Source organism: Epinephelus fuscoguttatus, linkage group LG2 (assembly GCF_011397635.1).
Source record: "Epinephelus fuscoguttatus linkage group LG2, E.fuscoguttatus.final_Chr_v1".
NCBI lineage: Eukaryota > Metazoa > Chordata > Actinopteri > Perciformes > Serranidae > Epinephelus > Epinephelus fuscoguttatus.
In genome coordinates this window covers 43,168,275-43,180,851 of record NC_064753.1, presented here as the reverse complement: position 1 = coordinate 43,180,851, position 12,577 = coordinate 43,168,275, and the positions used below count along the sequence as shown (strand labels likewise).

Here is a 12,577-nt window from a genome sequence, read left to right as displayed (position 1 = left end):
GGTCTCAAACCATAGTCTGCGGTGAACTGCAGCTAGTTATTGCTCTAGTAAAGAAGTCATCCATTAAAAAAACTACAACTGCAACATTCACCAGTTCAGTTCAAATAAACACAAGAAGTTTGTGCTCTAGAAAAGGATCAGCACTCAGTGAATAACCTCCTAAGCCCGATGATAAGCTATTATGGCAAGGCTTAACTATACAGACCAGTGAGCAGTGGTAACTAACACATCTTTGGGATCATCAGGTGGGAACCTCCTTTCACCAGTGTTTCGTCTAGTTGGTCCCACGACACCTCCAGGAGGCTAGACGGTGATCTCTGGCGTCACAGAGACACTCCCCTAATGCCAGGTCTCACTGCTCCCCGCACCGACCCAATGACTTCCTTTACCTTACTTCAATTCAGTCAATCAATTTTATTTATAAAGCCCAATATCACAAATCACAATTTGCCTCACAGGGCTTTACAGCATATGACATCCCTCTGTCCTTTGGACCCTCACAGCGGATAAGGAAAAACTCCCCAAAAAACCCTTTAACAGGGAAAAAAAACAGTAGAAACCTCAGGAAGAGCAACTGAGGAGGGATCCCTCTTCCAGGACGGACAGACGTGCAATAGATGTCGTACAGAACAGATCAACATAATAAATTAACAGTAAACCGTATGACACAATGAGACAGAAAGAGAGAGACAGGACAGACGGTAATGACAGTAGCTTACAACAACATTAATGAAAGTAATAATATTATAATTAATAATATATTAATATCTGATAGTATACATGTGTGACAATAATCATATGTGTATAATAACAGCAGCAGCAGGAGGCATCTGGCAGGACCACGGCAGCAGCACAACCACACACGTCACGCTGTCCAGGCACCGCTGCAATAAGAGTTAACCTGAGAGACAGTGGAGCACAAAGGCTCCGGAGAAGAAGCTGAGTTAGTGACATCCAAAATGGCCGAGTTAGCAAGATGCAGTAATAGGACACGAGAGAGAGAGAGAGAGAGAAAGAGAGAGAAGGAGAGAAGGAGAGAAGGGGCCCGGTGTATTATAGGGGGGTCCTCCGGCAGACTAGGCCTAAGTCAGCCTAACTAGGGGCTGGTACAGGGCAAGCCTGAGCCAGCCCTAACTATAAGCTTTATCAAAGAGGAAAGTCTTAAGTCTAGTCTTAAATGTGGAGACGGTGTCTGCCTCCCGGACCGTAACAGGAAGATGATTCCACAGGAGAGGAGCCTGATAGCTGAAGGCTCTGGCTCCTGATCTACTTTTGGAGACTTTAGGGACCACGAGTAACCCTGCGTTCTCAGAGTGCAGTGTTCTGGTAGGATAATATGACACTATGAGCTCTCTAAGATATGATGGAGCTTGACCATTTAGAGCTTTATAAGTTAACAGTAGGATTTTAAATTCAATTCTGGATTTTACAGGGAGCCTGTGCAGAGAAGCTAAAACAGGACAAATATGATCACGTTTCTTAGTTCCTGTTAGTACACGTGCTGCTGCATTCTGAATTAGCTGGAGAGTTTTTAAGGACTTACTAGAGCTACCTGATAATAGAGAGTTACAGTAATCCAGCCTTGAGGTAACAAAAGCGTGGACCAAGGCTCTGTTTATGCGAGCTCCAGGTAGTGACCATGCTTAATGAAGAATAAAACTAAAACTAGAAGTTATATAAATTAGATTCTTCCCCGTTCCAGACCTCTGAACTGCTGTCTAAATCTCAAATCTTATTTTTTATTTCAGCAATTCAAATAGTTGGAGTAAAACAGAAGTAATAAAGTACATCAGTAAATTAAGTCATAAAAAATAAAGGTAATAGTTGAAGTTAAATAATCTGAATTAATCTGGTGACATGGTGACACACATTATGTACCCGTATAGGCTGTCATGACAATTATATTTACAGGCCTACCTAAACTACATTAGATTTAATCTAATTATTAAAAAACAACTGACACTGCTGGCTCCTTAAGGTTTATGACTGTGGGGCAGTTGCCCACTCTGTCCATTATTACAGTCCTTCACCATGAAAAACAGTGCAGCTTTGTCTGTGTTTGTGTGTGTAGTGATGCACACTCACCACTAGATGACAGTGGTTTATTCTGGCTCGACTCCAGATACCCTTCCTAGAAGCATTACCCATGGAAATGTGACTGAAAAAGCCAGAGAAAGCTCACACAGCGTCCATTTATAACACCTCATCAGCTGCTCATATGCACACAACCTTAACCTGTTGTAATAAAAGTCAGTCCATAGTGAGAAAAAAAACAACTTTACCGAACAAAGTACAAAAAGAAATGGATTTTACAACATTATTTTTTGTCATTTAACTTTTGCTGGTTAATGAAAACTCTCATGTCAGGTGAGAAATTCTGTCACAGTAAAATAAAAAGACAATGTTACAGGAAAGCTGTTGCTATGCGTGGCATCGAAACAGGCAATCCTATTGATCTTTATTTAGGTCCAAAAAAGGTCCCAGAAACTTTTTAATTTATTGAGCAGTGATGACATCTTCTCAATCTTTCAACGCTATCTCTTAATCCTACATTAGTCAATAGCTGCAGTATTGCATTAAGGTGCATGTAAACAATCTAACCACAATGTCATGGCAGAAATCCTGTGCCTGTCTATTCGAGAGGGGTGTGTGTGTGTGTGTGTGTGTGCGTGTGTGCGTGCGTGCGTGCGTGCGTGCGTGCGTGTGTGGTGGGGGATAAACCCTGTGACTAGGAAAGACAAGCTGTCACTCTGTGCTGCACACTTGAGTTGTTTGTGACCACATGCATCATTTGGAAAGATACGACTCCAGCCTCTGACATCAACCTTCATTTACAGGTACACACACTTTTGTTTTTTGGTTTTATGGTGGTAGTTTATATTCTGAAATAGTAAAAGGGAGGATGTGTGACTTCTGTGTAAAGCAACAAGCTGTTATGGAGTTTCTTAAGAAGATTAAACAGTACTAAGAACTACAAGATGGAAGCACATGAACAACAACAAAGGCTTTTTAAATTGTGCCACTATTCTTGTCGAAGGAGGAGGAAATATCTGACAAACTGATAAATTGTTGATTATATTTTATAAGAAAAGAGAAGAGACATTTATGTCTTTGGAAGGCCTTGTTTCTCCTGCAACACTTCTCCCCGTGTAATCTTCTCTTTGTTCATGTACAAAGATGTTTCGCCAAAGAGCTACTGTAGTCGTACTGCTAACCCACAATTTCAGTGGGACGGCTTTCACAAAAAAGTAGTCCTCAGCTTGATGCTCCACTGTCTAGAAGTAGCCCTAATCTTCCTCACACCTGCCACGGCCGTGTCACGATATAAGCACGGGGTTTGTAAGAGGATCCACCTGCATGGTGTCAGTGTGAAGGAGCCATGTTGGCGAGTGATCCTGGCTCACAGGATGCCAGAGGAGCCAAGGCACAGAGTTACAGTACCTGCTTCACTAGTGGTGGCAACAGTAGTGAAAGGAGGGAATGTGTTTCTGTAATCCACAACAAACTAGTGAAGAAATAGTTTTAATGCTCCTTTGAGAGAGAAGCTGCTTTTCTAAAGTGATGTTTAATGTTTTAAATGTCCTGATGTAGAGTTAGCTGCATTTCAATTAAATAAGTGTTGGGGCTTGTTTTAAAGGTTAAAATGTGAGTAGCTGTGTCAAGATATTTGCAAAAAAAACTACCCCAAGTATCATTGATTTCTGGTTAAATTTTGTTGTGCTGAAAGGTTTGGTTCACCGAAATTATTAAAAGATATTTTCCATGCAGATAGTTTTGGTTTTATTCATCCAGGTGTTGAGACATATACAGGTCAATACAGTGAGTTTCAGTTTTGGTGCTCTCAGTTCTAACAAAATCAAGGGCGTAGGTTTCCTTTTCAAAATGGGGGGGTGGACCCTTATGAAATGGTGAGGTTTTGGGGTCCTCCTCCAGGAAATTTTGAGCGTCAAAACTAGGGATGCACGATATTGGATTTTTTGCCGATATCCAATGTGCCGACTTGTAACAACGCATTTAAACAATAACCGATACCAATATCAACATTTACTCAGTAAAGTTTGTGAATGCTTTTTCCCTACTGATTAATGTAATAATAAGATTAATACTAACTTGTAAACAAGAAACATTTGCAAATTAATCTAACATATGATAATATTCCTAGCTCATACAACTCTTTGTGAATTAAAATTAGGAATAACTGAATTGATAAATATTTGTATTTTTGTGTCTTATCATTTACATGACCCCTCCTTCATGATATAATGGACACATTTATCAACAACAAAGCAATAAATACAAGCAGCCTTCATTGTCCTGGGAGATATCTACCAATGATATTTAAATAAGTAGTAAGTAGGGCATGATATTGGATTTTATGCCAATATCTGATATGCTGACATATAACAACTTATTTGGCTGATAACCGATACTGATATATCCACTTTTCCCTCAGTAATTTTAGTGATCAAGTTTCTTCTGTAGTGGAATTAACATCACATTATGGATGCATACTCTTATCGCGACGGCCCATCAGCAGATGGAGACATGAAATACAATGCGTTTTAACGTATGTAATATTCATTTGTTGTGCAACTTTAAAAAAGCATTTTTGGCCAATTCCGGTAGTTGATTTGAAACCCAACATCAGCTGATACTGATGATATGCTGATATTATTGTGCATTTTCAATCAAAACATTGTGCATTTTCTGATCAAATTAAAGTGGAAATGTCTTAAATTTAATCAAAATAAGTCATCTGCTACTTTCATATTCTAAATACTGAGAGGGACATGACCCCTGGGTTCACCCAGAGATGTAGGCTTGTTGACAAAATAACATTTCAACAACACTTCTCTCTCCAGACTCAGTGCCCCAGTCTGACTTATTCACAGAAAACACCGTCTCCAGAGATGTTCCAACAAAAACTAAGAAAGTGAAGGAGAGACTGAAATCTGAGATGGATTATCTCAAAATGTGAGCAAAAAAACGATCTGCATGGATCGATACCACTAGAGACATAAGATATATCTTTTTATTTCTACTCAATTAAACTGAAACTAAAATGACCAAGCAGGTCAGTCCTAATCATTTGGCAGGTACGGCCTCTCCTTAATGGAATGTATCCAGTCATCAACATGCCAGTAAATGTTAAACTCATGGCCTCAGAGCAGCCCAGGTTACTCATACTTCAGTCACTGCTGTATGAGTTGCTGCTAGAAGCAGGGATGTCCCTCCCTTTCAAAGATTCAGGGACCGGTTTCACAAAACACCTCATGTATGACACTTAAGGCTTAATTATTCCTAAGCTAAAGGACTTGTAAAGTTGCACAGAATCCCTTAAAAGATTTCTTTAGCAAGGGGAAAACGTTAACTCATTAACTGTGCTGAATGAGATTTTATAGCAGTAAAAGTTTCTTGTGACGCCTGTTATCGTCTCACAAAGTTGGTGTATAGTTACATAGTAAAAAAAATGGCAGAAGAAAAGAAGACAAGAAAACCATACTAGTCAGAGGAGGAAAAGATTATACTCCTGCAGGAATACAATCACATAAAGCACAAACTGCAAAGTACATTTGATTCCAAAATACCAGAAAACAGAAACCGACTGTAAGAAATAAATGAAAAATGAATTCTGTCAAACTCAGGGTGTAAAATAAAAAACATATCCACTGGGTTCTCCTGGTCTCAGAACACTCCTCTCAGGGTTTGTTAGTTTTTTCTTTTATCACCACAAACTCCATCATGTTGCAGTTAAGGGTCAGAGTCAGATGGACCTTCTTCTTTTTTTTTTTTTTTTTTTACTTTGCTTTGGTTGCAAACGGCTTTTGTGCAACAATCAAGGGATTCCTTGAGTCTAAGACCAAAGACGAAAAGAGAAAAACATAAAAACTTTTTTGAACATTTTAAAGAAACCTTAAGGAGAAGACTTAAGGGTGTTTTGTGCAACCAATTTTACTTGGAAGAAACCTTAGCTAGGACTTTAAGGAAAATCTTAACTCTTAACTGTGCAACTGGCCCCAGTGATTCACAAGGTTTTTACCACGAGCCAAATTAAACGCCTCCTCCTCTCCAAAACAAATGGACCAGGTGTGTGACCCGCCAGGTGATGGCTTATTTGGTCATCCTGTTCCTCTTAATGCTTTTGAAGATGACCACTATTGATGCTTTTTAGCAGCCTGTGTTCACAAGGTCAAAAAGGCACGGTGGTGCAGCGTTAGCATTGTCAACTCACAGAAGGGTTCCTGGCTCAAATCCAAGGTAGAGGGTTTGAACCCTGGGTGGGGGAGGCCTTCTGTGTGCGGAGTTTACATGTTCTCCCAGTGTCAGTGTGGGTTTTCTCCAGGTGCTCCAGCTTCCTCCCATTGTCCGTAGGTGTGAATGTGAGTGTGAATGGTTGTCTGTCTCTATGTGTCAGCCCTGTGATAGTCTGGCGACCTGTCCAGGGTGTATACTGCCTCTTGCCCAATGTCAGCTGGGATAGGCTCCAGTTCCCCATGACCCCCAACAGGATAAGCAGTTATGGAAAATGAATGAATGAGTGTGTATGAGAACCAACCCTTTCAAGTTCTAGGCTCAGACTACAGGAGCTCTGAAACTGATTTTGAAATCGGGTTGCGTCACGCACATATGGAATAACCTCACATTTGTTCTCTCTGATCTCAAACATGCACACACAACAATATTTGAAAACAATGTTGCATCACACGACTAGACATTAAGCTTATTATACCAGAGAGAGCGTGAATGCACCACCTCAGAGAAGTATCAGCATCAGTCAGTTAAATCAGTTCATTCTATGTGAACGTCTCTGGTTACGTTTGGAAGGGACCTCACATTATCTGATTTTTGCCTCTCTTTCAAATCAAGTCTCTGGTTTCAGTGCTCGTAAATCTGCAGCAGACTGAGAGCTGTGCTGTGCAGTAAATACACTTTTTCAGCATGCTGTGTTCCAGCAGAATACTAATGTGTTTCCTCTGTCTCTTTCCACAGTCTCTGCTGGAGTTACTTGGACGGATTGTGGACTGTACTGTGCTACCACATCTGTTCATGTTGGAGCTATAAAAATCAACATGTTGACATCAGTGATTTCCATGCAGCTCATCCCAAAGCCTGACGCTGTTTCCTATTTTGAAGGGACTTCAGTTTTTCTAAAGTGAACAGTCTAATTTTGACAAAAGAAAATGGAGCCCTAATGCATCAATCAGACGTCAGAGTGGAGTCACTTGAACGCCTCACTGAGACCCCCAAACAGTCAGGACTGTTGCTGTGTGTGGATTAATGTTTCTATGTAGTGTGTGTGCGAGCGCAGTGCAGCCTTGGATCCATCGTGGAACCACCACAGTCCGCCCGGACGCCCAGCCTTCGGGCCGGAGACGCTCCAAACCAGCAATTACTCTCTGGTGTTACTGATTCAGCTCAGCCTGCTCTCCTTCGACCTGTTCGTAAACTCCTTCAGCGAGCTGCTGAGGACTGAACCGGCTGTGCAGCTCGTACTTTTCATGTAAGTTAGAGTTTCCTCATGGTTACAGCAGCCAAGACATTATCTCTGACTTGAGGGGGAAAAGCTAAAAATAGTACACTTCAGTTGTTTACACTGAGTCATTGGGATGCTGGAATGAAATGAAAGGGCTCTGTGTAAAGACAGTAAGCTGGTAAATCTTTCTGTTTCTGTCCCTTTTGTTTCTGCTGGTCACACATTTCCCTCTCTCTTGTCTTTTCTTTTCCTGTGTGCTTTTCTTCAAAAGAATCCAGGACATTGCCATCCTGTTCAACCTGATCATCATTCTGTTGATGCTGTTTAACACCTACGTGTTCCAGATCGGCCTGGTGGCCATATTGCTGGAGCGATTTAGAGCTCTGCTAATGCTCTCTGCTCTCTATCTGACCTTCAGTATCATACTCCATTCCTGGCTCATGGTACGTTCTGTGCGTGCGCACATGGTCAGAGATAAATAAGAATCATTTCAATTGTCAATTTGTTTCTGCTACATTTATGAAAATGCTAAAATTATATTGTTTAAAGATAGAAAGATAGATGAGGGGGCAGTAGTAGTCATTTTAGCAGTTTATTTTAAACATGTAACTATTCTAATATTATTTATTTTACAATTAATTTGTCTTACAGCAAGATATAAATATTTACAAAAATACTTACAAACTAAAAATTCATATGTATATATATATATGTATATATACACACCCTATTTAACAAAACAATCTCATCTTTCTATCCTTATCCAGTCATGACAGATATGTTTTGCTTTGTCAAACTCTGTATATATATATATATATACATACTCACACACACACATACAGAAATATTAGTCTAATTTGAGTGAGTTAAATTTGAACATATAGTCTTTATGTACATTGTATATTTCTTATGAAATATGTAATATATGCATATTTTATCATATATATTATAAACACATTACACATACTTCTTATATCTATCATGGTATTCTACGTCATAAAGTTTAACATTCCTTTGCAATTTCCTACTATGCAATATTTCACCACTTACTGTGCAATAATATTTATGTACTTCTGTACTTTTCTGATTATTATGATCATCCTGTGCAACTATGAATCTAGGTGTACAGTCCTTTATATGTGAAAGGGCTATATATCTTAACTTAATGTAACTTAATGACTTTTTGTCTTTCTTCTAACTCTTAACCCTTGTGTTACCCCTGGACATTTTTGTCCATTTCCAAAATTCAAAACTCGCTCACAGACAAATTAAAAGGACACAGGGGGGTGATTTTTTGCATGGGGTGTCATTCTGGGTGAAATTTCAAAATCTCAACTTTCAGCATGAAAATCCATTATTTGACCCTGTAATGCATTTTATCCTATCCATGACCCTTCAAGTGGACAAAAATGTCCATTTTCTAGAAAGTGTCCAACAAAAGGTCACAGGGGGGTGATTTTTTGCATGGGGGTGTCATTCTGGGTGAAATTTCAAAATCCCAACTTTCAGCATGAAAATCCGTTATTTGACCTTGTAATGCATTTTTATCCCAGCAACAATAACAAATGGCTAAATGACAGGTGGACATTTTTGTCCACTTGAAGGGTCATGGATGGGATAAAAATGCATTATGCATAATCTTTTGATTTCACGAAGCTATTTTGAAATTTCACCCAGAATACACCCCCATTCAAAAAATCACGCCCCTGTGACCTTTTGCTGGACACTACAAAAGGAACATTAAGCTGCTGTAACGTGAATAACGTGTTCATTTCCCCTGTGTGGGATTGATAAAGTCTTGTTAAATCTTATGAGTCTAATAAGGACTTATCTTAAAGCTATGACATCAAAATGATTATTAATTATTTCTCTGTAATCTTTGCAGAATCTGCGTTGGCTAAATACCAACAGATTTATTTGGACAGACGGCCTTCAGGTGCTGTTTGTCTTCCAAAGAGCTGGTAAGATGACATATTATTACCTTCTTTATCATGCCATACAAATGTATTTATTTTAATGCCTACTGCTGCCTCCAGATCTTCTGTTGTGTTTATCAAAATCTGTCTTCTGTCAGAAAAGGGAGTTGATCATGCCATAATACCTTGAGTTGGTGCAGAAAACTTTATGAGCATATGAATGGATGAATGAGATTCGGATATTCTGCACAAGTTTGTAAATGAATATTTTGATGTAGTTTTGCTGTTGTTAAACACAGTCCCCAATCAATAAATAAATCAGTATGTTCGCCATTTTCTGAAGAGGAATTCAAGGTAACACGGCCTCGCTAACTGATTTATGAATAGTCATTTGTGAGTTAAGCATTCCTTTAAACTTAAAATTTAAAATCTACAAGCCTTGATTGCTTCTCCTGTTTCATTTAAAGTTTGAATGAAACAAGAGAAGCAATCAAGGCAGTACTATGTCTACAAATTATCTTTTATATTTGGGAATGAAGAGTGCAAGTGAGAAATAAATTATCGGAATACATCAGAGCTTTGTGGCTTCTCTCAGATGAATATGAGACGTAAGAGATAACATATGGACAATTTCTGCCTCAGAGCAGAAATATATACAAGAGATTAAATGCTGACTGTCAGTACAAACACTAAACATTAGTCTTATTTGAAGGGCTAAATAACCTGTACCATAATTTCCCTCTTTACCTTTTACCCACAGGTTGCTGTGTGTATAAGTATGCCTATGTGCATTGAGCTGTTCTTATGTCACCTGGTTTCAGACCTCTGAACCACTGTGTACATCTCTAATTTGATTGATGGTTCAAACAGAATAAAATGACATTTCAGTTTAAGTTTTTATTCTCTGAAGCGACAGAAAGCTCATAGTTCTCATTGTTTTTTTTTGTCTGAGTGTGTTAGTCTTTGTTCTTCTCTGGCTCCAGGCAGTGATCTCACAGCGCCATGTGGGTGTGATTTTCATACACATATAAGCTCATAAGTGGATAAAAGGATTTATTGTCTTGTTATTGTTCTTCTCTGCAGGTGATCCCATATTAAGTATGAGAACGGACTGGAGCCATATTTGTCTCTCTGTTTTGTCTGCTACTTAAGACCCACCCAGACGCTTACTCAGTGTGTGATTCAGTGTTGCATCACCTGTTCACAAATTCTCTTTCATTCTGAACCTTCCTTAAGACACTGTAAACTCTGCTGGGCTGAGTTGTTAATGCTGGCGGGGATTTCCAATTTCTTTGTCGCTGTACAATCACAAATTATTTCTCAAGTACTTGTAATTATTGTGTAAAGTCATAACACAGGAGCCACCCACCTGAAGCGGCTGATTAATCATCCAAACTGAGAATAAAACTCTCCACAGTATGAACAGTGGTTACATGAGCCTCTAAACCAGCCACAACTCAGCCCTGAGCAGAGTGACCGTCCTCTACTGACCAATCAGACTGCAGTGTTCACAGCTCCACCTTTTAGTGCCAGATCTGTGTGCTAGGTACCCCAACAGAGGGGGGACCAAACATGGGGATGGCACAGAACGGTTAAATTGACAGGTTGAGATTATTATAATTAAGTGCATGACAACATTACCAGAAAGACCTTACCCTTGTTTCCAAACCTACCTTTACCTCCTTACCTTTATGGAAACATTAGTGAGAGTCAGAGAGAGAAGTGTAAAGAGTTTGTTGTTGTGCTCAAGAACAGAAAGTGCAGTTTAGGGTTATCTTAGAGATTTTTAGTGTCATGGCTGAGTATTTAGCTGATGTTTCTAGTGTGGGAAAGATTTCAGAAAGAGACTTACACACAATAACAAACAGACCAGATCAGTGAAAGATGAGGAAAAATGTTTGATGTCTCTAGAACAGAGTCCTATAATGTTGTCAGACACTCAGAATAATAATCTGAGCCCTTAAGTGGCAAAGTGGCAAAAAACAACAACACAGAACAATTAAACCGTCTTATTAGAGATTCAACAGAAAGTACAAACCCCAAACTACAAACTGGTTTATCACTGAGTGTTTCAGATGTGTTGTGCAGCTGCCTGTTTACTGAAAGCACTGCCCTCCATTAGTTCAAAGAATTTGTGGGATGGGTGGAATTTTTTTATGATAAAAATGAGCTCAGGACAGAAAATATATTTGAAGGCAGATATGTCAGCAGCACCTTGAGCCATCAGTACTTATCAACAGATCTTTCAAACCCCTTAGTCATTTTTTTGGCTACAGGACCATGATGCGGTGAAACAAGTGCATGTTCTGTATGTTGTGGTGCTTTTTTTATGATAAAACCTCCTCACGAATTTTTCTGTTCACAGCCTCTGTGTTGTACTACTACTTGTACAAGAGGACCTCGGAGTATCTAGGCGACCCTCGCCTCTATGAGGATTCACCGTGGCTGCGAGAACTCTTTGCTCGGGTCAGACAGTGATCCCACTGCAACAGAGCATGAAGCCACTGAGGCCAGAATACGTGTAGATTGCACAAGAAAGAAATTGTCCACTTATGTTGCACTGACATATGCATATAAAAATCCATACAATGGATAAATAATTTAATGCAACGTATTTGAAAGGTTTCTGAGATGTATAACAATAACAATTACATTTGAGAAACATTCATTTTCAAATGCAAAATAAGACATACTTTCAGATCTAAAATGCATTTCTTGCAACACAAGAACTACCAAATCTGTCTGAGAGGAATCGTAGCCAATAAATTTAATCCACAGAACATTTCCTTCCAATGCAGGAGGGACTGTGCCAAAATCTGGTAAGTCGTTTTAGAACGACGACATCTCATCAGGCTGGTTTTGCTGTTCAGATTTTAAAATGATGTGAAAAGTGAGATAATGATTCAAAATACCAGTCACCACATGCCCTATTTCTTTTTCTTTTTTGTTAATGCTATTGCAGTTGTTTTATACACATTTGACACCTTTTGTGTTGCTTTGAATTCTTGTTTGTTATGTTGATATTGAACAGGGTTTAACTTTATCATGGAACTTGAACAGTTACTGAACTCCACTGTCTGTAACATCTGACCCATCATGTGGATCTAAGCTGGCTGCGTTTCATTTTCAATAAAAAAGTGTTAAATGCTTAAAATACAATAAAATACGATAAACAATAAAAAATTTG

At 39.1% G+C, this 12,577-nt stretch overlaps 1 protein-coding gene across 1 annotated transcript; it reads left to right on the top strand.

The window, feature by feature from the left end:
• Positions 1-2,355: 2,355 nt before the first annotated feature.
• LOC125901031 (transmembrane protein 138-like) lies at positions 2,356-12,165 on the top strand. The gene is made up of 5 exons (XM_049596380.1): positions 2,356-2,837; positions 6,991-7,501; positions 7,746-7,917; positions 9,360-9,435; positions 11,756-12,165. The coding sequence occupies exons 3-5, from the start codon at positions 7,792-7,794 to the stop codon at positions 11,866-11,868; spliced, it is 315 nt and encodes a 104-aa protein (XP_049452337.1). The 5' UTR covers positions 2,356-2,837; positions 6,991-7,501; positions 7,746-7,791; the 3' UTR covers positions 11,869-12,165.
• The last annotated feature ends 412 nt before the right edge of the window (positions 12,166-12,577 follow it).

Coding starts and splice junctions, on each gene's coding strand:
- LOC125901031 (XM_049596380.1), top strand. CDS start 7,792: ATGCTGTTTAACACCTACGTGTTCCAGATCGGCCTGGTGGCCATATTG. Junction 7,918..9,359: donor TACTCCATTCCTGGCTCATG/GTACGTTCTGTG, acceptor TAATCTTTGCAG/AATCTGCGTTGGCTAAATAC. Junction 9,436..11,755: donor GTTTGTCTTCCAAAGAGCTG/GTAAGATGACAT, acceptor TTCTGTTCACAG/CCTCTGTGTTGTACTACTAC.